Source organism: Mesoplodon mirus (genome assembly GCF_964341445.2).
Source record: "Mesoplodon mirus genome assembly, chromosome: 2".
Taxonomy (NCBI): Eukaryota; Metazoa; Chordata; class Mammalia; order Artiodactyla; family Ziphiidae; genus Mesoplodon; species Mesoplodon mirus.
In genome coordinates this window covers 204,622,735-204,648,256 of record NC_138977.1, presented here as the reverse complement: position 1 = coordinate 204,648,256, position 25,522 = coordinate 204,622,735, and the positions used below count along the sequence as shown (strand labels likewise).

The following is a 25,522-nucleotide window of genomic DNA, read 5'->3' as shown; positions in this document are numbered from 1 at the left end:
GATTCTTTGTGCAGAATGAAATGTGGCACAATGCACTTTCTTTCAGTTTTTTTCCCCCTGTATATTTTGACTTTAGAGTTCGGGGGATTAGGGAATTGGTTGTTTTAGCCTTTTTTTCCAGTATAATTTCAGTGTATATTAAGGGCTTAATAAATAGTAGCAGTTACAATAAATAGCTACCCTCTTGTATACTATTCCTAACTAGAGGAGACATTCAATAACCATTTGCTTTTTTTTATTGGGGGAAGGAACAAGCCAATAAATGTTCATATTATATGAAATGAAATTATTAGGTATGCTATAAAATTGCTATTAGCATAATCTATGAATTGCCTATTCTGGCAAACAACATTTTGAGTGATAGAGTTATCATTTACAGCATAGATGGATTACTAGTTTTCAGAGTTAGAATGTAGTGAAATTGATAGTAAGGCTAGGATTGATGCTTCTGAAGTGTCTGGATAGGACATCACATCTCAAATGGCAGTCATGTTTTGGAATGGTACATTCAGTGAGAGAGGGTGGTTATTGGCTCAGGGCCTACCTTATCACGCTGTAAACTTTGCCTAAATTTCTTCTCAGAAAACAGTTACATAGGTTTTCTCAAAGTTTCTTTTCCCCTGTTTACAATGTTTGAAATATACATGTCTTTTTGATAGAAAGTGTTGGGGTTGGGGTCTAATTGTGGAGACTTAAGCTATTTTCATAAGGAAACAGTTCTGTTTTTGGTCTAGAAAATGGCCACAGGAGACCTTCTTTGGGAGGAGGGGTGTCATGGTTTGGGTTAGCTCTGATTTTTCACCTTTAATTCATATTGATAGGTAAGAAAATTTGCTTTGAATAATCCTCATGTTCTTCATGTCAAATGTTGGGGTTGATAGAATTAGTGATGAATAATCATTTAAAACTTTGACTTGTCACTAATAAATAAGGAAGAGGATAATTGAGGCAAGAATACATACATGGACTCTAAGAATGTTAAGCTGTATGTATATAATTATTCCAAACTTGTAATTTTCCAAAAATAAATTATATGGACCTTTGGTAGAATGAAGTTAAGTTGTGGTATTTTTTGTTTGTTTGTTTAGTTTATTAAAAGAGAAATTGATAGCCTTATATTAATTTTTAAAAATTTTATGATTTTGCTTACAGTTTGGTACATTTATTCCCCTGAATGAAGTGAATCACAGTGTTCAGTATCAAATCCATTCTGATGGGAACCTCATTATCTTCATCTGATCTGAATGTCAGCCTCATAGCCCAAACAGTTTTTTAGAGAAGATCCCTTTATCATCAGCTATCCCTATAATTAAAGCAAGCTATACATTTTTGCTTTTATTAGTTTATTTGCAGGATATCTATGTAAGATTGACATTTTTATATAAGATAAAAATTAAAACTCCCAAACAAAAAACTTTTGGACCTAAAATCAGTTTTAATCCTGAAATCTGCCTAGAGAATTAATGCCAGTATTGGTATTTATTTAGCTCCATCTCTGTAATACTGTAGATTAACACTTTATTTCCCTAATGGGATTATGTACGTTAATTATGGTCTAACCAGTTTTTCTACTAAGTACAGATTAGTTTATATATGAAAGTCAATGTTTAGAATCTAGGTCATACTTAGTCTTGTATATTAGCTTTGCCACTGACTAATGGTGGACTATGTTTTATATAAAAAGTACCTATTAGGCCTATTTATAATTCCTCTCTCACCCCAATTACTTTATCAACATTCTTTCCACATGATGTATATCAGAAACTGGTCCTTTGCATTTTGGCTTCCTCTACAGATAAGTGTTTTTCTTTTCCCTTGGCTTCTCTTTCCCTTAATTAGACCTGTTGAGTGCTCTGGTTTCCTATTTTATTAAGTTGCCCTAGTGTAGGTCCTTTCTAGACCTCAGAATTGGTTTCTGGTCTTTTTCTGAGAGTGATCTTTAGCCTTTTTGTGCTTAAGTGGGACAGACAGATGGATCAGACTTGTAAGTGCATTCTCCAGGACAAATCAAGCCAAAAAAGATCTTGATAGTCAACCTAAGATTAGGTCTTTGGACTTGTCAGAGAGCAAGAATGTTGTTTTTAACCCAGTTACTCCCTCTCACAGAATGAAGGGACCAATCTATACTATTTGTGAATTTTGTTTCTTTGACTTTGTTTGCATAGAGGACTCCTAAAAATGTTATGTTGCTGAATTTGTTGTTACTAAGAGTGGACAGAAGAGTGAAAATAGAAAACAAAAGGAGGATTGGAGTTTTTAAGGTTTAGTGCTTGTTCATTTTTCAAGTGGCATATAGGCATAAAAAGACCTGTGGTTTCCATTACTCTTAGTATTCTGTAACTTAGTTTTATAATATTAAACCCAGAAATTTATTGCTGAGGTTTCAAATGAGAAAATCTTTTGTGATGAAATGAGTGACATAATGTACTTACATCACCTCCTCACAGTTACAGATCATCACTTTCTGACAGACTGCTAATCTACAAAATGTGGTTTCTTTAACAAGCAAAATGCTAGTCAGTAGCTGTTAAGTGAGAGTAATCTGGGTATAAAAAAGTGATTATAAAAAAAAGCCAGAATAACCCTCTTTCTGTTTTGAGGGATAAGTCCCATAACACTCTGAGTTTAGGCCCAGTCTTGTTTTTCATCTTTACCTTAGAGGCTATGTGGTTGGGGAAGAAGAAGAAACCTCAGAGTGTGATAGACTTGGGTTTGGATCCCAGCTCTACCTGTACTAGCTCTTGGCCACCAGGCCACCAGCATGTTACTTAGCCTCCCTGAATCTCAGTTCCTTCATTTAATCCAAAAAGAAGGAAAGAGTGAGTATAGGGATAAACTATTGGTATAAAGTTTGAATGGAATAATATATATAAAATGATAAATGCAGTGAAAGTAGTTTTCTTGCTCTGACTGGTGATACCAAAATATTAATATACTGAACTTGAGCATAAAGGAAACTCTAAGGAGAAAAGTGACAATATTAAACTCATTTGTACTCCTATATCTTGTGGGAAAACCTGGAGTGCTAAACAGATGGCAGTGGAATATATAATCATTCTTTTGAATTTTCTTCTTAAGTATTGCAAATGATCACAAACTTAACAGAAAGTAAAAGTTCTTTTCTGAGTAAATTTTTAATGACAGGGTATTTGGCATCAGATTATGTTTCCGTAGAAACTAAGCAGTGTTTTCAGTGAAGGGTTATTTCTTAGCAGGATCATGCTGAAGGAATAGATTTCTGAGAAAGGATCCTTAATTAAATTAAAAATTTTTACTTTATGACAAAGATATCACTGATATGCTTCTAATAAATGCAAGGGGAGTTATTTGCTTTTTTGAAACAATAAGACTCTTTTAAGTGAAAAGAACAAGTTGACCTTTGCAGTTGCATGAAAGACTTAAACATGCAGTAAGTTCCATGGAATTAACATCAAAATTATATATGTAGAATTGTTAAGTTTTCGGAAGTTTTTACCCCAAGGGAGAGTAGTACAACATTTTTGGGGGAGGGGGGAAGATCTGTTAATATTTACTTAATGCCCTTCACAAATACAGAGTGACTCTTGATTTAGGATTATGAAAATGTATTACTGTTTCTAACTTGGTTCATTTAGGAAATCATCTTGATTTTTCTTTTTTCAATTAAGAAGTCTGGTGTTTTGTTTGTTTGGTTGGTTTGTTTGTTTGTTTCCCTCTTGAGCTCAAAGATCCCAAAGAGACACATTCCAATATTTTACCAGCTTCAATACCTTCAGGTTCTGAGCCATTTAAGTCCAGCAATAAGTTCCTTATTTCTGTTACCATTTCAGAAATAGTGGATGCCATGGGCAGTGTCTAGTCTCCCCCATCTTTTCTGAAAAATTGTCAGGAGGAAGAGAATAAACATTTATTAAGCATGTATTATTATGAGCTAGAAAATGTACTTTATGTACAGCATAACTTTTAATCCTCATATCAACCCTCTGAAGTAGGGATTATTAGCTCCATTTTACAAATAAGGCCACCAAGTCAACAGGTAAAATGACCTGTATGTAGCTTGTACATTGGCTTAAGACTCATAGCTAAAATTTAAACCCAGGTCAGTTTCCATTTCTCATGCTGCTCTCAGCTATCAGAGGTATAGAAGTTATTTACTTACCTCTAGATGAGAACTTAATAAGAGAAAAAAACTCATAAGCATAAAAGATCATCCTTCATTTTGTTCCCAAAATAGGAATTCTCCCTAGGGCGAAATCCATCTTGCTCTTGCATCTATTTAAATGTAATCCTCATTCTTAGACTGCAGATACAGTAGTCGCCTCTTACCTACAGTTTCACTTTCCATGGTTTCATTTACCCACAGTCAACTGTGGTCAGAAAAAAAATTTTTTAATGGAATATTCCAGAAATAAGCAATTCATAAGTTTTAAATTGCACACTGTTCTGAGTAGCACAATGGAATCTCGCACCTTCCTGCTCCATCCCACCCAGACTGTGAATCATCCCTTTGTCCCGTGTATCCTCCCTGTTAGTCATCTAATAGCCCTCTCAGTTATTAGATCAACTGTCATGATATCACAGTGCTTGTGTTCAAGTGACCTTTATTTATTTTTTTAATAATGGCCCCAAAGAGCAAGAGTAGTGATGCTGGCAATTCATATTTGCTGAAGAGAAGCCTTTAAATGCTTCCTTTGAGTGAAAAAGTGAAAGTTCTCAACTTCATTAGGAAAGAAAACAATCATGCTGAGGTTACTAAGATCTACAGTAAGAATGAATATTCGCGAAATTGTGAAGAAGGAAATAGAAACTCGTGCTAGTTCTGCTGTCATCTCAAACTACAAAAGTTTGGCCACCGTTTGTGTGATGAGTGCTTAGTTAAGATGGAAAAGGCATTAAATATGTACAATAATTGAGAGAGAGAGTGTGCATAACTTTTATTACAGTATATTGTTATATTTTATTATTAGTTATTATTGTTCATCTCTTACTGTGCCTAAGGTACAAATTAAGCTTTATCAGAGGTATGTATGTATATGAAAAAACATAGTATATGTAAGGTTTGGTACTGTCTATGGTTTCAGGTATTCACCGGGGCTCTTGGAACGAATTCACCAAAGATAAAGGGGGACTACTATAGTTTTACACTATTTTTCTTTCTTTAATTTTTAGAAGCAGTCTTAAGGGAATGAAGCCTTAAGAGTACAGTATTTTTAGAATTATAAAATTATTTTTAGAATTATAAAATTATGCTTTTTAGAATTATAAAAGTATGCTTTTTTCAATTAAAAAATCTTGGGAGGGATTGAAAATATACTTTAGACTCCTTTTGAATTTTTCTATCCTCCTCTCCTTTCTAGGCCATGTCATTAGCCGCTGGGGATGAAATTTAATTATGCCAAAGCTAAGCGCTTCGCAATAACAAGCCTAAAGTGGGGAGAGAAGATAGAATAAAGCTATTAGGAGTATCAAGGAAGAAATTAAGAGAAACTAGTCCTTGGTTTTGGTACATCTGCTACTAGCAGAAGCATCTCAGGACTTTTGCTCTCTCATCCTGTCCTCTCAGGCATAGTAGATGCACTCTGATCTTGTTTGATTGTTAACTGGAATTGACTCAATTCACTTGACATTTAAATGAACATTCTTTTGCATGGTGTATTTACTTGGACTAAAGTCCAGAGCCCTCAGATCATGTTTCTGTCAGCAATTGTATCTTCCTACCAACCTTATTGGCATTAGAGGCATTTAAAGGGGTGAGGAAACACAATTAAAGTAACAAGTACTATATAGTATTGGCGTACTGTCACTGAAGACATCTCAAATGAGGTAGGGCACTTTTTTCTTCCCTTTTTTTTTGTGGTAAAATATTCATAACGTAAAATTTACTATTTCTTCATTTTTAAGCGTATAATTGAGTGACATTAAATACATCCACCGTGTTGTGCAACCTTCACCACTATCCATTTCCAGAACGTTTTCATCATCCCAAACAGAAACTCTGTACCCATTAAGCAATAACTCCCCATTTCCTCTTCCCTTCAGTCCCTATAACCTCTAGTATACTTTCTGTCTCTGTGAATTTACCTATTCTGTATATTTCATATAAATAGTAGAGTCATAGAATATTTGTCTTTTTATGTCTGGCTTCTATCTCTTGTCATAATGTTTTCAAATTTCATCCATGTTGTAGCATATCTCAGAATTTCATTCCTTTCTAAGGCTGAATAATATTCCATTATATTTATATACCACATTTTGTTTATCCATCATCTGTCAGTGGATACTTTGGATGCTTCCCCCTTTTGGCCACTGTGACTAATGCTGCTATGAACATTGGTGTACAAGTGTCTGCTTAAGTCCTTGCTTTCAGTTTTTCTAGGTCTATACCCTGGAATGGAATTGCTGGATCACATGGTAATTCTATATTTAACTTTTTGAGGGACTGCCACACTGTTTTCCACAGTGGCTGCACCATTTTACAGTCCTATCAGCCATGCAAGAGGGTTCCGATTTCTCCACATCCTGGCCAACACTTGTTATTTTCAGGTTTTTGTTGTTGTTTTTGTTTTGATAATAGTCTTCCTAATGGGTGTGAAGTGGTATCTCATCGTGGTTTTTGATTTACATTTCCCTAGTGGCTGGTGATGTTGAGCATCTTTCATGTGCTTATTAGCCATTTGTATATCTTATTTGGAGAAATATCTATTTAAAGTCCTTTTTCAGTTTTTAAATGGGTTGTTTGTTTGTTGTAGTTGTTGAGTTGCAGGAGCTCTTTAAATATTATAGATGTTAATCCCTTTTCAGGTATATGATTTACAAATATTGTCTCTCATTCTGTGTGTTGTTTTTTCACTCTCTTGATGGTGTCTTTTGAAGCAGAAAAGTTTTTAATTTTGATGGTCTAATTTGTCTATTTTTTCTTCTGTTGCCTGTGCTTTTGCTGATTTCACATCCAAGAGGTCATTGCCAAATCCAACGTAATGAAATATAATGAAATACATTGAAATGTAATGAAATATTTCATTATATTGGTAAATCCAATATAATAAAAATGTTCTAAATGTTTTATGTTTTTAGCTCTTAGTATTTAGATCTTTGATCCATTTTGAGTTAATTTTTGTGTGTGGTTACAAGGTAAGGGTCTAACTTCATTCTTTCACATGTGGACATCTAGTTTTCTCAACACCGTCGAAAAGATTGCTCTTTCCTTGGTGAATAGACAAGACATTCTTGTCAAAAATCATTTGACCATATATGCAGAGAGAACACTTATTTTTATTTCTTTATTATTATTATTTTTAATTTTATTTATTTAATTTTGGCTGCGTTGGGTCTTCATTGCTGCACACGGGCTTTTTCTAGTTGCGGTGAGCAGGGGCTACTCTTCGTTGTGGTGCGTGGGCTTCTCACTGAGGTGGCTGCTTCTCTTGTTGCGGAGCACGGGCTCTAGGTGCGCGGGCTTCAGTAGTTGTGGCACGAGGGCTCAGTAGTTGTGGCTCGCGGGCTCTAGAGTGCAGGCTCAGTAGTTGTGGCGCACGGGCTTAGTTGCTCCATGGCATGTGGGATCTTCCCAGACCAGGGCTCAAACCCGTGTCCCCTGCATTGGCAGGCGGATTCCCAAACACTGCGCCACCAGGGAAGTCCCAAGAACACTTTTTAAAAAAATGAAACATGACAATGTAAACTTTTATGTCTCTGCTTCAACATCTCTCCTTATAGAAAGATGAACTCCTTGCAATAGTGATGAATTAAATTAATATGGAACATCAGCTGAATTTAACTTACTGTGGATAGTGTATAAACTGGATGGATCTGTTTGAAGTTCTTAATGTGAAAACAGGGTCTCTTAAAGGAATGCATTTCCTGAAAAGTTTTTTGTACAAACCAAGGAAGATAACCAAAAGGAAGATAATCAAAAAGGCCAGAGAAATTCTCATTGTCCTAGGTCATGAGATAGTAGTCAGAGCATCCTTCTCATAACTTGGAAAATGTAGAACTTGCACATTACCGTACTCCACAGCCCTCCAAACAGATTGTCTATGTGCCGGAGGTTTTTGTGTTAGTGAATGATCGCGTTCAAGTCAGTGAAAGTTATCAACCTGTGTGTCCTCTGACTTATTCTTGAGGGGTTTATCAGTTTGTGAATGGATCTAAATGTTCACAGTTGAAGATTAAAGGAATATAAAAATAGGTGTAGTTCAGTAAGTGAAATACATTCATTATCCCCCCTTAGTGATCTTTTTTCTTAAAAGAACTTTTGAACGGGTTTTTTGTTTCTTGTTTTTCTGAAACAGTAGAATAGGAAAATAAGCTGAGTGAACAGAGAAACTAGGGTAACAGATAAAAGGGGGGGAAACCTTTTCAAAAAGAGATGATCCCTTTCCATAAAAGAAAAAAACAAGGATGGTGGTTGATAAAATTATCAATAAAAGTAAATTGGAAAACAGCCTCATAAAACTAAGCAAAATAAAAATCTAATTAGAATATATTATGAGGACTCAACCCAAAAAAGAGAATTGTGAAGATGAAAAGTGATAATTTAGTATTAGAGTCCAATCAGTGATTTGTATCAAGGATCCAGTTAGAATAAGCTGAACTTCACAGGCCTATGGTTGAATGGGTTTACATAGCTGGAAGGTTTGCTACCTATAAAGCAATAAAGTTTACTTTTATGTAAATCCTCAAAAGAGATTTGAGATGCCTTGCAAAATTAAACACATATAAAATGGGTCAAAAGAGTAATTTTATAAAAGAAAGCCCATAAGAAAATATGCTGCCAAATAGATATTATCCTTCATAAAGTCACCTTATTAGGGAAAACTTACTGCAATACCTCTGTCATTTCTTAGAATTTTAGGAATTCCTTTGGAATCGTTTCCACAGCCAGTTTATAAACCCACAAGAAAACCTACTTCATCACTTCAAGTAGTCGCACCTGTTTTTTGTTGTTTTTTTTTGTGTGTGTGGTATGCGGGCCTCTCACTGCTGTGGCCTCTCCCGTTGCGGAGCACAGGCTCCGGACGTGCAGGCTCAGCGGCCATGGCTCACGGGCCTAGCCGCTCTGCGGCACATGGGATCTTCCCAGACCGGGGCATGAACCCGTGTCCCCTGCATCAGCAGGTGGACTCTCAACCACTGCGCCACCAGGGAAGCCCCACACCTGTTTTTTAACCCTTCTCAAATTCCCCTCTTAGTCGCTGGTTGCTCTCAATAACTGCCCCCCACACCTTAAATTAAATTCATCATCTGTTGATGAAAATATGCCTCCAGGGAGGATCTATATCTAGAACAATGTGCTGTTGACTCTGAAAGTAATTTTGAAAGAAGAATTTCAGATATGTTTTAAGTAATGATTGCATTACTGGAATAAGTATCAATATATATTGCCTTGGGAGTGATTATTTTGAATGGGAGAAGGCTCACTTGGATGGTAAATTTTATTACATTTGCTTTTAAAAGGTGTTATTTGGGGAGAGGGTGGGGAAAAAATAAAAGGCATAATACAGTTTGATTGTTTTCACTTCAGGATTGTTTTGTTTTGGAGGTTTTTGATTTATTTTTCTGTTGTTTGGGGGTAGTTGTCTTTTAGAGAGAACTTACTTAGGAATAGATTCATTGATCCTTAGGTAGAAATACTTCTTTATTAGTTTGTTTCTTTAACTGAACAAAGCTATCCTTTTTTTAACTGAGCTATTTTTGATGGCATCCCTAATATAAAAATTTTCTCACATGTTTACACTTCTATTTTCTTTAGCCCAACATATCAGCCTATGTGTTAACTCTGATTTCCTAAGAGGTTTTTTTTTTTTTTTTTTTTTTTGGTTGCGGGGAGGGCCGCAGGCTTTCTCTAATTGCAGCGAGCTGGGCTTCTCTTTGTTTTGGTGCATGGGCTTCTCATTGCGGTGGCTTCTCTTGTTGTGGAGCACGGGCTCTAGGAGCGCGGGCTTCAGTAGTTGTGGCAGCCGGCTCAGTAGTCTTGGCTTATGGGCTCTAGAGCGCAGGCTCAGTAGTTGTGGTGCACAGGCTTAGTTGCTCTGCGGCATGTGGGATCTTCCCAGATCAGGGATCAAACCCATGTCCCCTCCATTGGCAGGCAGATTCTTAACCACTGGGCCACCAGGGAAGTCCCTCCTAAGAGTTTTAATGCATGGTAGTACTAAGCCAGTACTATCATACCAAAAGCTCAGTGCTTTTGGTAGAACTGGTTTTCTCATCAAGACTATAAAATTGATAGCCATAGTATAGTTAAAATATTTCTGAGCAATCCTTAATTTAGAAGGCTTTTATTATAACTTATTGCTGATAAAAAGACTGTTCTGGTATTACATTGGCCTCTAAATGGGAAGGATTTTTAAGCAGTTTAATTAAAGGATCACCTGATCTAGGTTATGAAATAATTCTGTAGGTGCATATATATGATACTTGTGTGCTATTTAAATATTCTGTTATAGATCAGTTTAAAAACTTTTTCATCTGATAAAATTACTCAATTGGGAAAGAATAAATTAGCAAGGATAGAGGAAACAAGAATCCAAAATAGTGATAATTGTTAATGGGTTTAAAGTGTAGCTCATTTAATATTCTATCTACTTTTGTGTATGATTAAAAAATATCCTTAATAAAGTTAAATTTAAAAATCAGGTGGGGAAAACTGACCAAATACCAACAAAGTGATTTTATTTTTAAAAGGGTGCTTAAATTTAAAGGTGTTTTTTTAGTCTTTTCATTTCCATTTGAGAATATAATCTTTATTTTACCTCCTCTTACTGCTTTTCCTTAAACTTAAGAATTTCTTACACTACCTCCCTCAAGAAATGAAATACGATTTCCCCAGCCGAGCATACTTTTGAAGTGGTCTCTGTATGTTAGGGAAGAATTAAAAAAGAAATAACACTCCAGTGTATTATCTTCTTGTGGATTAAAGTTCTTTGTATTAGTTGAGATAAATACTCTCAAGGCTGTTATTTTTACATATATATTTATATTATATATTACCTGTGTTAGGTTTATACATTACTTTTAGGCAGCCTATTTATTTATTTATCTACACTTAGTTTCTAAGCTTTGATTTCCTTTATGTCATTTCTGTATCCCAGTAGTTTTCACTAATTTTAGATTCATCCTCTGAATTGCAGTAATATATGGTTTGTTCCTAGATCATTAGGAAATTTAAATGATTTCTTAATAAAACCCAATTCCATGTCCTCCATATTATACAGTGAGTGATAGAAATAATTCATTACCAGTGTTTATTATGGTCTTTGTTTTCCATTGCCAGGCATAAAATCATTCAAATGTAAGCCAGATTTTTTGTGTGATTAAATGTCATGTAATATTAGTTGCATCAGTAAAATTACTAAAATGAATCTTTTTTGTTTTAACATCCCATGCCATTTTCAACATGGATAAACTTGTTTTCAAAATAGTCCTAACATAATAGCTATCTTTTTTTTTTTTTTTTTTTTTTGCGGTACGTGGGCCTCTCCCTGTTGTGGCCTCCCCCGTTGCGGAGCACAGGCTCCGGACACGCAGGCTCAGCAGCCATGGCTCACGGGCCCAGCCGCTCCACGGCATGTGAGATCTTCCCAGACCGGGGCACGAGCCCGTGTCCCCTGCATCGGCAGGTGGACTCTCAACCACTGTGCCACCAGGGAAGCCCCATAATAGCTATCTTTGATTCATTATTTCTTTTCTGCTTACACATTCTCTGAATGTTTGCTTTATCATGGGGATAATGGCCACTGAGAACAAGACAAATGATAATAGAGTTAAGCTGTGTAGGGAAGATTTAGGTTAAACATAATGGATAAAACCTGCTGGGTCAGGGAACTCTAATAGTCGGTTACCTAGGCAGATCATGAGGTGATTGTGATTCTTTAAATCATTGGGAACATTTGTTTGCTTTCACAGTCATATGAAAGATTCAGATAATTACAATTGTTATGGCATAATTGTTACAGCATTATGGTAGGGGACCAAATTAAGTGACTACGTAACGGTTCCTTTATTTCCTAAATGTTTTTTATCCACCCCCTCAATTTTTCCTTGAGATGAATAGAACAACAACATTATCTAGGATAATCTGTGGTTGTTGAAGAATGAATTTTTCCACCTGGATTTCCAATTCATTAAGTACTTAAATTCTATTTCTTTAAAACTTTTTGAGGAGGGGAATTCCCTGGCAGTCCAGTGGTTAGGACTCCGTGCTCTTACTGCTGAGGGCCTGGGTTCGATCCCTGGTCAGGGAAGTATCAATAAGATCCCATAAGCTGTGCGGCACAGCAAAAAAAAAAAAAAGGCTCTTTGAAGAGGACAGTCAAACCATTTCAGTTAGATGGAGAACTTATGTGGAAGTATCTAATCTAAAGTATACACTAGAGGTTGCACACCAGTCGGCCATGGGCACACCTCAGACCACAGACCCGTCGTTTGGCTCAAATAGAGTTTGTTGGTTTTTTTAATTGAGTCAGTAGTTAAAAGTTGGGAGATTCCAAGTATGAAAATCTGGGCTGGTTGTTATCACATAAATGGCAACAATTGGCTCTCATTCCCACCAGGGAGTCAGCTACATCTGACAGCTACTTCCCCCTTTAGGCCAAGACATGTACCAACACTTAGACCATTTCTCACATTAATTAACTTGCCTGACCCTGATAGAGGTGTTTGGAACATATTACCTGAATCTGAGTTTCAGAAAGTTTGGTAAACCTTATAGTACCTTGAGATGCTGGTTATAAAAATGAATTATCCATATAAGCCTGAGTAAATGATACATATATATATATATTTTTTTTAAATAGACTTATTTATTTATTTTGTTTTTGGCTGTGTTGGGTCTTTGTTGCTGCACGAGGGCTTTCTCTAGTTGCGGCGAGCAGGGGCTACTCTTCATTGCAGTGCGCGGGCTTCTCATTGCATTGGCTTCCCGTTGCAGAGCACGGGCTCTAGGCGTGCAGGCTTCAGTAGTTGTGGCACTCGGGCTCAGTAGTTGTGGCTCACGGGCTCTAGAACGCAGGCTCAGTAGTTGTGGCACATGGGCTCAGTTGTTCCACGGCATGTGGGATCTTCCCGGACCAGGGCTTGAACCCATGTCCCCTCCATTGGCCGGCGGATTCTTAACCACTGCTCCACCAGGTAAGTCCCAAACATGTTTTGTAAGAAGACTTCCTGGGCTGGGTTAATTGGCCCCGTTTCTGTCCCTCTGTACCTCCTTAGTCACATTGTATTGTGGATCTTCTAAAATTTATTATAAATATCTAATTTTATATCCCTGTAGCACACTACAAGCTCCTTCAGGCCAAAGACCATGAGTTATTTTGTTTTCTGTTCTTAGCATCTAGTACCTGTACACAGTAGGCATCCAAATGTCTGTTACATTATTCTAACTTTAGTACAGGCATTTGAGTGTGATGATCTGTTCTTATTTGGGGGGAAAATTATATACTAGCTATTTCTTTCTTTTTTTTAATTACAAGCAGCTTCTTTGGTTAAAGAGGATTTTTAAAGTTAATTTCAATAATTTTCAGTTTTCCGCATTTTAAGTTGAAAACAATAGCTGAAATACACATTCCTAGTAAGCATACAGGTTCTCAGAGGGAAAATTTTGAGTTAGGTAATTTTTTTCATTTTATTTTAAAATAAACATTCTTTTAATACTCTTGGTAATTTTTAAAACAAATCTTTTAATTACCGTTTAATTTTGGTTTTGCAATAAATTGAGACTGGCAGTCTTTCAGACTCTACTTGTTTACTTATTTACATGTCTAGCTATGTGGGAGTTGGTTTTATTTTATATTACTGAAAATGTTGAATGGTATCTAGCTTTTTGTATTTTAGATAAATTAAAATTGAGGTAGTTTTTAGAATTTTTCAATACCTCTTTTTAGATCATTTATGATCTCTTAGGTTAGAGAGAAAATTTTTGACTATGTCTGTGATATTGTGTTGGGGTTTTCAAATAGTTGTGAAAAGTAGAAAAAGTCCTCTGGTGTCTGTTTATATGGGAATGGAAAGATTTAATTTAAAGTTTCCTTAATGAAAATGTGAATTATTATCTTTGCTAGTTACAGTCTCAGAGAGCTAAGATCACTTAGCCTAAATAACTAGAGAACATTGATGTTGATCGCATTCATAGAATAAAACGAATAACTTCTTGAGTGGTTGGGTTGGATGTTTGCTTTTCATAGTGTGGTTGGTAGTGCTGGTTTCTCCTAGTTGTAATGTTTTTAGAAATTTTCAACATTGTATTTAGTCATTTTTGCTCTTCCATTTAGTACCATCTCCCTTTCACAAAAAATCCAGAAGTTGGAGAAATCTAAGGGTACGTTTTCAAAAACCTAAATGTCTCGAGGAAAAATGACTCCCTATAAAGTTAAACATAATTCATATCTCAAAAGTATCAATATTTTGGGCTTCCCTGGTGGCGCAGTGGTTGAGAGTCCGCCTGCCGATGCAGAGGACACGAGTTCGTGCCCCGGTCCGGGAGGATCCCACGTGCCGCAGAGCGGCTGGGCCCGTGAGCCATGGCCGCTGAGCCTGCGCGTCCGGAGCCTGTGCTCCGCAACGGGAGAGGCCACAACAGTGAGAGGCCTGCATACTGCAAAAAAAAAAAAAAAAAAAAAAAAAGTATCAATATCTTGAAAGGATTTATGCGTCTTCAAGTCAGTTATCTTACTAGACTAGGTAGTTTCTTTAACTTTATGAAAGTAGAGTAGTATGACTCCATTTACTGAGGGCAAATATACACTCACAGAATCAAAATAAAATTTTTACCCTCTATTTCATATTTAGACATCTGGTTAGGTTTTTAGTAGGGTGACATTGGTTTTTATCTTTATCAAGAATACAAAATTAGGTGTTAGAAGGGTAGAAAAGTAGGTAGATAGGTACAGGTAGACTTAGTTTAAATGGGTACTTAAAAGCAAGATGAGACTGCTCAGGTTTATTCTTGCATCCTTTATTAGTCTGTTTCACTTACTATAGTTCAATTTTAAATGCTGTTTACCAGTTGCATTCAGTTTCTATCGTATAAACCTGAAATGTGCTAGAAAAAATAAACTAAGACAAAAGAAATTTATTTTTCTGTTTGTCTTTTGACTTAACATTTCAGGATCAGACTTGGCTTGTATTCCAGGCTCAGGGTACCGGAAAAGTTAAATAATGTATAATACTTAAGATTATCTTCAATACCCTTGTTTTGTTATGGCTAATTAGATGAATTTAAGTGATGGTCAGAGGCTTCTAAATAGGAGGCAGTAACTCCTATTAATACCAATTTCCAAATGGTATCTCTCTGTTCCAGCCCATCACAACAGTTTTAAAACCAGTTTTTGTTTTTGTTTTGTTTTGTTGCTTTGTTTTGTTTTTTAACAGGAGTGCCAGTGTAACTCCTTCAAGACTGGAGTGACACACTCTGCATCTGCATCTGCCTCATGTGAGTTCTCATTTTGGCAGCAGCATTCTGCTAGGCTGGAACCTCTGTAGAGGTTTGCCCTTCCTTTGTCTAATATAAACTACTACACAGTGTGTCTTGGTGGCAAAGGTAAAAAGTGCATGAGAATTCCAGACTCCCCTGCAGAAAGTTTTCAGCTCACCTAAAGGGACTGTCTCCACTAATCCAGATTCTATCTTGTATGAACAAAATCTACTCAAAACAGTGCACAACTTTCACCTCCACAACACGCAGTTGATATTTTTTGAAGAACTGTTTTTCCCTCGCGGATTAGGAAGTAAAGAATATCTTTAAATGCTCTCAGTAGCTTCAGCTTTCAAAGCTTTGGTTGTTCTCTTTATAGTCTGGTTACGTAACCTGAGAACACAGTGTGCTGCCCTGGTGCCTGAAGCAGTCTTCTTTTTTGGACTCTGGCCCTTAAAATAACCTCTTCCTTTGTCTTTGGATATTGGGTAAATTAGAATAGGCCTGAGAACCTTCTTGAAAAAGAAATAAGCAGTGAATGTGTGAGGCTGTGTTGACTCTTGAAGCTATTGGCAGTGTTTTGGAAAGTCAGTTGTGAGAACTGAGTTTGAAGCTCTGCATCATTTACTTGCCAGTTTTGCCAGACAAATTGAAATTAGAGCCTTTGCAGCTGTGGAGGGCATATAGAGCTCTAGTCTGAGGTGATATATATGATTCTGCACAGATGTCCAGGCTGACTTTGAAGGGCCTGGTTGATTAAAAAAGAAATTTTGCTATCTATCTATCTATCTATTTATTTAAGGCATGATGGTACTTTGTAGGGTTCAGGAATTGTCATTTTTACCACCAGGTCAGAACAAATTGTGATTATTCCCAAGGGACATCTAGATTCATGCTCTGTGTAGCTGCAATTCTGCTTCTCCAGCCCTGGTTGTACTGTACAGTTCTCTAGCAGCTGATTTAATGACCTGGGAGTTCGTGTTACTGAAATGATTATCCAGGAAGCTTATGAGAAAATGTCAATACCTTGTAGGTCTTACTGATTAATATAGAGCTTAGTGAAATAGATAGTGTTGTCAGAGTGGAACTTGGACTCTCTTTGCTAAATCCATTCCCACCTGTGATTAGAGCAGTTTCTTTTGGACTAGTTGAAAGAAATTGGAGGGAGAGTAGTGTATTTCAACACCCAAGCTTAAATGTTGACGGACTACTTAATCTAGAAATTCATTTTTAACAGTGGCACTATATGCCACCACAAAAAGCTTTGGATGAGACTCAGGGAGACCAAAATTCTGGCTTCAGCTGATGTTTCTACATGCTGTGTAACTTCAAGTTAGCAAATGGGGAAAATACACTGTATTTTTTGGAAGCACGCTAAACTCATTGAGAGAAAGGAAATTTAAAGTATTTATTTCTGTAGGTGGAATTTCTAGAAAGTCATCTCAGTTGAACACTTGGAAGTCCTGCCTTGGAATAAACACAATGTGACAAGAGTATAGTGTTTTATTTTCTGTTATTCTATTCTTTATGGTGGCAAAATGGGGAATTGAGATCTCTGCCCTCACACATTTTTTTTCACCAAAAATTCTGAATAAATTGATTTGGGTTTCAATCTGAATTGCCTCATAGAAATAGATTTTAATCACTATTACTCCATCACTTCCCTAACTAGGGAAAATTATTCATTTAGGGGTGAGCCTGGGTGGAGGGTGTTTAAGTTTTGTTTCTGTCTCCCATTCTTAAGGCATATCCAGCAAATTATCTTTCTGAAAAATTAATAATTGAAAACATTTTATATGGGCCAAATCCTATGAGAATGAATGTCAATGGATTATCCAAATTACTGAGCTATACTGGAATTTTGTTCCATTAAATATTGTTGGACGTAAGTGGGGCTTTGTTAGGACTGAGAAGTAATTTTTGTTTTATGAAAATTTTGTTAAAATGAAATTCACGGGCCTCCCTGGTGGCGCAGTGGTTGAGAGTCCGCCTGCCGATGCAGGGGATACGGGTTCGTGCCCCGGTCTGGGAGGATCCCATATGCCGCGGAGCAGCTGGGCCCGTGAGCCACGGCCGCTGGGCCGGCGCGTCCGGAGCCTGTGCTCCGCAACGGGAGAGGCCACAACAGTGAGAGGCCCGCATACCGCAAAAAGAAAAAAAAAAAAAAAAAAAAAATGAAATTCACTTTCAATTGAGGTGGAAGCACGGGGTGGGGTGAGATATTCTTTTATACTCTCAAAATAATTCAAATTGACATCAATGGATACCAGATAATACACCAGCTCTTATTCTGTTAGCATGTATGAATATATAGCACTTCCTTTACCACAGTGTACATCATTCAAATTTAAGAATTCCACACTTGAGGATTCAAAAAATTTTGTGGGCAGGGATGGGTGAGAATGGGGCTGGAATTGAGGGGAGGAGAAAAATATAGCCAGTTTTGAAAATGTTAGCCAGGGTTAGCATTAGCCTTAAATTATTATTACCCCTGAGACCACAGACGAAATGACACCTTCTTTTGGCATTGTTCTGGTGAGATGAGACTTAAGCATCTCCTAAAGGACCTTAAAATTTTGAGGCTTATAAATATGACAAATGTTTATTAAAGGATTTTAAAATCTCACCTTGTTTTTTTTTAATTTCAATTTAATTAGAAAGAATAGATAATACGTTAATATGTTAACAAGTTTTAAAGGTACAGAAGAAGGTACATGAAAGTCTTCTTCCTTCCCCTATCTCTTAGTCACTCAGTTCCCTTCTGTGGAGGAAACCACTATTGCTGTTTTCTTTTACGTATTTCCAGAAATATTCTAAAGGATTGTTTTTGGAAAGGGAAAGTTGAATCATACTCATTAAAACATTAGCACTAACTTGGATAGGCAGACTAATTGCAATGAAGAATCAGTTTGAGCCATAGGCTATATATGTTAATTATAGGTAGAACTATAATAATAATAATAGTTTAATTATTATGAGACAAAAGAATAGTATGTTTAGGGGTGTTTTTTAATCCTCATTTGGCATTTAGCAAGATTGCAGGTCTTTTTATTTTTATTTTTAATATGGCTTACCCACCCTAGAGACTGATGGATGGTTGCCTACCTACATCTTTCATTTGGAAGAAACCTGTTTAAAGGAGCAACATTTTCTTTATACTAAACTGCAATAATGATTCTGAAAAGATTTTTCGTTATAGAAAACTTCAGACATATAATATTAGAGAGAAAGCCCCATATTCCAAAATCCATTTTATTTCACCTGTAAAAAACTCATTATTCTTCTTCGGCAGATAAGGAGGTATATATATTTTATATATATACTTGCACGTACTCATTCTTCCATTATCAGATCTAATAAAATGAGTTATAATTCTTCAATGTCTAATTCCCAATTCATATCCAGATTTTCCTATCTCAGACATGTCTTCTTATGGTTGTTTTAGCACTAATAATTTGCAAAATGCAATTTTGATGGCTATGACATTGTCAGGGCTGATAAAGAAAACAAGTAAATCCTAACAAATGGAGTCATGCTGATTGGAGAAGGAGTTTAAAGTAACTACTAAGCCAGATAGGAATTCTAAAAATAGACTGCTCTTTTAAAAAAAAGAAAAAAACAACAACTAATTTTGAAGGATTCCTACGCCAATTATGCACAACAGTGAGGACTTCAACATACATAGACCTATCTAGTTTTATATTAATTATATTCTCATGGTTAATATCACAGCTGGGCATATTACATTATCCCGCCTGCCTTTAGATTGTGGGCATGAAAGAATAAAGAGGAAGTAATTTGGGGATTAGGTTTCCTAAGAATGAAGGAACTCTTCTGAAATGCCTGATAATTCATCTTGTTGCTGCTCCTCCTACTATAATATGACCTATTTCCACAGACTGACAGTTGAGTTCTGTGATTACTCAGGGCGGTACAAAACATGGAGTTTGAAGGAAACGAAGAAAAATGGCAGATTTAGGAGGAGAGAGGAATTGGGAAAGTAGAAATTCGCTCATTTGCCTTCTATTTTAAGTGGCTATTCTTTTAATGAGAACCTCCTCTTTGTGCAGTGTACAAGTCCCCGGAGTATGAGTCCCTTGGCTTTGAGCTTACCGTGGAGAGATTAGTTTCTATTGGCTATCCTCAGGAGCTGCTCAGCTTTGCATATGATTCTACATTCCCTACCAGGTAATATTTCAGGATTATTTTTGGATTAAGACTCCTCCTTCTGTCCCCCAAATTAATAATTCCAAATGCATCCTCAACCAAAAAACTTCCCCCAGGCAAACAAAAAACCAACAAAGCATCAAAAGATTCTTTGGGGTTTTTTTGTGTTTTTTGTTTGTTTTTGGTTGGTGTTGATTCTGAAATGACCATGAAACCTTTCATGTACACCATATATTTTGTGTTCCTGACTTGAACTTTGAACTTAGTTTATTGTTATTAAAGAAGATCCATTTATGAGAAAGAAGAGCGATTATTAAAATTGATGGGCAGTAATCGCAGATGTTCTTCTCTTATGCTATTGGAGAGTGGTTACATGTTTTGCTAATATATTTAACTTGGTAATCAGGAGGCTTCTTGGCAGTTTGCATTCCTAGATTTGATAAGAAAGATTTGACATTAAGAAAGATGATGCTGGGACTTCCCTGGCGGTCCAGTGGTTGGAACTTCGCCTTCCAATGCAGGGGGTGTGGGTTCGATCCCTGGTCGGGGAGCTAAGATACCACATGCCTCATGGCCAAAAAAACAAAACATAAAACAGAAGCAATATTTTAACAAATTCAATAGAAGACTTTAAAATTGGTCCACACCAAAAAACTCTTTTAAAAAAAAAGAAAGATGATGCTTATTTTGAGATGCCATCATATATGTCCCATATACAACATGTAACAGAGGGAAATATAAGGCAGCTCAGTTGTCCAAGGAAATTAAGAGAGACTCTGTTTTAGGATAGAACCAGCTGTATTAAGAGGAACTATTGTTTATACCTTGTTTGATTAAGCTCTTATTTCTCACATAAAACAGTTGTGATTATTTATCTGGACAGAGTAAATATTTGTTAGTTGTTCTGAGATTCGTTTTTAAGACTTTATTCACTCACTTTAGCCTCTAGAGTTATATTGTTTGGGGACATACTTGAGCTGCCATAAAACCTGAATAAGGTGAGGGTTGGTTTGTGGTGATGGAGTAAATACTCCATTAGATTATTGCCTTTATTACTTTGCATGATTGGTGATGTCTTCATTTTTACATAGGGGACTTGTCTTTGATACACTATACGGAAATCTTTTGAAAGTTGATGCCTATGGAAACCTCTTGGTCTGTGCACATGGATTTAACTTCATAAGGGGGTGAGTTCAAAGAACCTTTAACCTCTTTCTCGTGTTTCTGTAGTCAAACAATATGAAGATGATATTGTCTCCCCAAGTACAATATATTTTCCTATTCCCTCATCATTAAAGATCAATTCCTTTACATAAGGATACTTAAAAATTATTTATTAGGCAGTGAGGACCCAAACTGACTTATAAATATAGTTAGCAGTTACATTTTGTTTAAATTAGTGCCTTCTAATTATATAGCATACGACAAAGCTAATCTTGAAACTTGCCCAAAAAGAACTGTAGTGGCTTTGACTTATTTGAAATTCTAAGATTTTTATTTTCTCCTTTGTAATACAGTTCTCAGGTAGCTGCTCAGAAGAGGTATGTATGTAAAAGTGCTTTGAAAAATTTGAAACTACAGCAATGTAAATGACTGAGATTTTTAACAACTAATAACATTATTTTTTATATTACAATGAGTACCTTCAGGTATTTGATCATGTGGTTAAAAAATTTTAAAACATGTGGTTAAAAATGAATACAGAGTGACACTATTTAAAACAAATAAGGATACGTTTTATTTTCATAATTAGAATATTTCCACTATTCTTACTAATTTGGACTTTTCACCCCAGTAATAAACAGCAGATAAAATTTAGTATCTAGTGTTTTTTTTGTGAAACATCTCAATTTTTTCTTTAAAAATCACAGTGCCACAATATGACAGTTTCTATAATTGTGGCTTTACAATTACAGTATATATTTTCTCTACTGTTATATTACATAATTTACTACTGACACTGTATTAGGATCACAGCAACTCTTAAAATCAAAATGGGTTAAGTGTCAGTCTGTTATTTATTTTCAATAGCAAAGTAGTAAAAACCACAGTCTACAATGAAGTTGTTAAAGAGACAGTGTCTTTTTGGTAAGTACATTTTGTGATAAGAGACACAAACTAACAGAAACTGTACCAGAGTTTCCTTTAAATCTGAGGTCACAGCAATGCCCTATTTGGAATTGAATCATATGTTACAAGACTCCAGCTGGCGTTACACAGGCTAAACAATTTTCAAGTGTACATAGTGAGAACAGTATGAAGTGAACACCCTACCTTGACACATCTGGTTAGGCCAGTGGTTATATCTATCTTCCTTTCACTGTTCCTCTCGTGAGGGGTCTGTTCAAGTTCATGAATATCAAAAGGCAGGATTTAGAATGTGAAGTGACTGCAAATAGTACTAAAAACCCAAGCTATTTTATGTATAGATATTTTCACTACAATTCAGAATCCCAATGGTGATGAACCAAGGTTCTATTTATGAACGTCTGAAATGGACTTTTGTGTTACTGGGTAGGGGTGTAGTCAGAGAAGAAAAGGAAGAGAAGAAATTCTATATATTAGTACTACAATTAGATTTACTTACTCAAGATCTATAGACCTCCTTTCTTCCCCCGCAAATAAGCCAATAAAGTTTCCAAATAGCTCCTTTGGAAATACATTTAATATTGTTTCAGAAATAAGTCATTTATGATTAAATGCAGACTCATTCAAACAGTACTTGGCACTGTACAGTCTTTAGAGTTAAATAAAAAAAAAAAAAGTCCATGGAGAAGGACAGAATGAAGGTGGAGGGAAAGGAAGATAATTATTGAAGTATAGTGGTGGACAAGGTTGGAAGGAAAATTAGGGCTCCAGCAAGCATCCCCTTATATGCCTTGCCAATTGAGTTGGAGCCTCTTTTCAGACAATGGTAAAGGCTTTTAAAGCTTTAGACTAGGATAATATTAAGATCAAGTCTTTATTCTGTGGGTCACAGATAGTTAACAGTACTGTAGTATAACCGTCTTCTTCCCAACTCCAAGTCTAGCATCCCTTCCTTTATGATACATTACCTCCCCATGAATTAATTTTTTTTTAAATGTATACTAGCATGACTTGACACTTAATTTAAACAAAATGTAGGGAATTCCCTGGTGGTCCAGTGGTTAGGACTCCGTACTTTCACTGCCAAGGGTGCAGGTTCGATCCCTGGTCGGGGAACTTAAGGTCCTGCAAGCCGTGAGGCGCGGCCAAACGTTTAAAAAAACAAAAAGTAAAACAAATATAGTAGGGGCTTCCCCGGTGGCGCAGTGGTTAAGAATCCGCCTGCCAATCCAGGGGACATGGGTTCAAGCCCTGGTCCAGGAAGATCCCACATGCCACGGAGTAACTAAGCCTGTGCACCACAACTACTGAGCCTGCGCTCTAGAGCCCGCGAGCCACAACTACTGAAGCCCGCGTGCCTAGAGCCCGTGCTCTGCAACGAGAAGCCACTGCAATGAGAAGCCCACGCACTGCAACGAGGAGTAGCCCCCACTCGCTGCAACTAGAGAAAGCCCGTGTGCAGCAACGAAGACCCAACGCAGCCAAAAATAAAATTTAAGAAAGAACAAAAACAACCCAAAAAAACAAATATAGTAAACAAAATGTAATCACTAACTGTATTTATAAGTCTGTTTGGGTTCTAATTGCCTAATAAATAACTATATTTAGGTAAAGGAATTATTCTTTAATGATGAAAATGTCATCTTACTAAACCTGACTGAGGAAAGCGTATCGTTACTGTTCCCTTCTGCCTTAATTTTCATTATAGAAAATCTTGGAAGGCTAGAAGATATGCTATTCCATAGTTATTCTTTATTGGGAACACTTATTTCAGAAGGGTGACTAAGACAGGGAGCTAATGTGATTTTATATCCCTAACTAGAGTTTATGCCATTTGTAGTTAACAAACACAAGCAGGAATTTACCCAAGTTATTCTGAGTATGAACTTTAAATTTGGTGTCCTTTTTTCAAAATAGTTAATCTTCATATTTTACTGTGAGGACTGTGCATTTTTATATTTTAGTTTTTCTCCCTTTTTGTTTCTCTGTAATATGTATATATTTTAAACATCTTTATTGGAGTATAATTGCTTTACAATGGTGTGTTAGTTTCTGCTTTATAACAAAGTGAATCAGCTATACATATACATATACCCCCATATCTCCTCCCTCTTGCGTCTCCCTCCCACCCTCCCTATCCCACCCTTATATATACTCTCTGTAATATTTTTATACTATTAATACTATCCCCTTCCTCTTGTTGCAGTGTTTTATTTCACTCTTCAAGGTTCTCATGCATCTCTAACTTCTGTTATTTTCACTGGCATTTTCTTTTAAACTCTGAATATCCTCCGTGGATCTAGTCTCAGTCTGCTCTTCTTTCTCTGCACTCTTAAGTGGCCTCTTCTGCTCTAATAGTCTTCCTGACTTCATTTATTACCTGTGCAGAGATGATCCCAGCTATCTCTCAAGTTTGAATCTCTATTTTAAGTTCTTGACCTTTGTTTCTAATTGCCTGTAAAAATGTTTACTTTTAGATTAACATATCCAAAATAGAATTCCTCTTATATCTACTTTTTATCTAGTTTTCATGATTCTGTTTATGGTACCACCACCCTCTCAGAGACACCTTAGTGTGAGCAGCAGCATCTTTGGCTCTTAGGTTCCTCATCTACCACATCCGATAAGTTACCTCGTCTTGTTCATTTTACCTTGGCAATCTCTCTTGAATAATTCTCTTTAATTTCCTTTGCACCCACTCTAGGACATGCCCCTCCTGCTCTCAACTGGACTACTACAGTAATCCCCTAACTGATTTCCCAGGCCTCTGTCTCTGTGTCAGTTAGTTTTTGCTGCATAATAAAGTACTTCAAAACTTACTGGCTTAAAACAATGGCCATTTGATTTAGCTCAAAATTCTGAGAGTCAGCTGGGCAATTCTGGGATTGTTCAGCTGATCTAGAATGGCCTCACTCACATGTCTGGCAGTTGGCAGCCTGTTGACTGGGGCACCTCATTTCTGCATGTAACCTTTTATCCTCCAGCAGGTTATCTCACTCTCATTCACATAGCAGTCTCAGAGTTCCAAGTGCAGCAAGAGTAGGAAAGCCCCAATACACAAGTGTTTTCCAAGTCTCTGCTTGGATCCCATTTGCTGCCATTCAAGCCTGTATTCAAGGATGGAGAAACAGACTGAGCCTCTTAATAAGAAAAACTGCAAAGTCACATTACAAAAGGATAGGAAGAATTTGTAGCCATTTTTGCAACACATCACATTTCTTCCTCGGTTTTATCCTAAAGCTCCTACTAATTTAATATTTTTACAGTTCAGCTCTGATGGTTTTATCCTTCTGCTTAAAAACTGTTGGTGGGGACTCCCCTGGTGGCGCAGTGGTTAAGAATCGCCTACCAGTGCAGGGGACACGGGTTTGAGCCCTGGTCCAGGAAGATCCCACATGCTGCGGAGCAGCTACGCCATGCGCCACAGCTACTGAGCCTGCACTCTAGAGCCCGTGAGCCACAACTACTGAGCCTGCGTGCCACAACTACTGAAGCCCGCGCGCCTGGAGTCCGTGCTCTGCAACAAGAGAAGCCACCACAATGAGAAGCCCACGCACTGCAACAAAGAGTAGCCCCCGCTCGCGCCAACTAGAGAAAAGCCTGCAGGTGGCAACAAAGACCCAACGCAGCCAAAAAACCCCAAAACTGTCAGTGGTACTGTTGCCCCTGAATGAAGTATAAAAACGATAGCATAATTGCCTCAATTCGACTTTCTAGCTTTATTTTTCTCTGTTCCCTTTTCTCAGACTAGTTTCTGGATTCGTCTGTCTAGCTTTCAAGGGCCAGCTCATATGCTACCATTTTCATGAATTCTTCCAAGATTTTCCTCTCCACATTCCCACATTCACTTCTCTCTACCCCTTAAGTTGAAATGGT

General features: G+C 36.8%; 1 protein-coding gene across 5 annotated transcripts in view; it reads left to right on the top strand.

The window, feature by feature from the left end:
- The window catches only part of NT5C2 (5'-nucleotidase, cytosolic II), a 106,374-nt gene that overhangs the window by 67,295 nt on the left and 13,557 nt on the right, over positions 1-25,522 (top strand). For 4 of the 5 annotated variants that reach the window (XM_082644273.1, XM_082644274.1, XM_082644277.1 and 1 more), the window contains 3 exons: positions 19,462-19,579; positions 20,650-20,745; positions 21,076-21,099. In XM_082644273.1, the coding sequence (XP_082500399.1) occupies positions 19,462-19,579; positions 20,650-20,745; positions 21,076-21,099 (238 nt within the window). The remainder of the gene's footprint in view (positions 1-19,461; positions 19,580-20,649; positions 20,746-21,075; positions 21,100-25,522) is intronic. The other variant, XM_082644275.1, reaches the window with a different exon arrangement.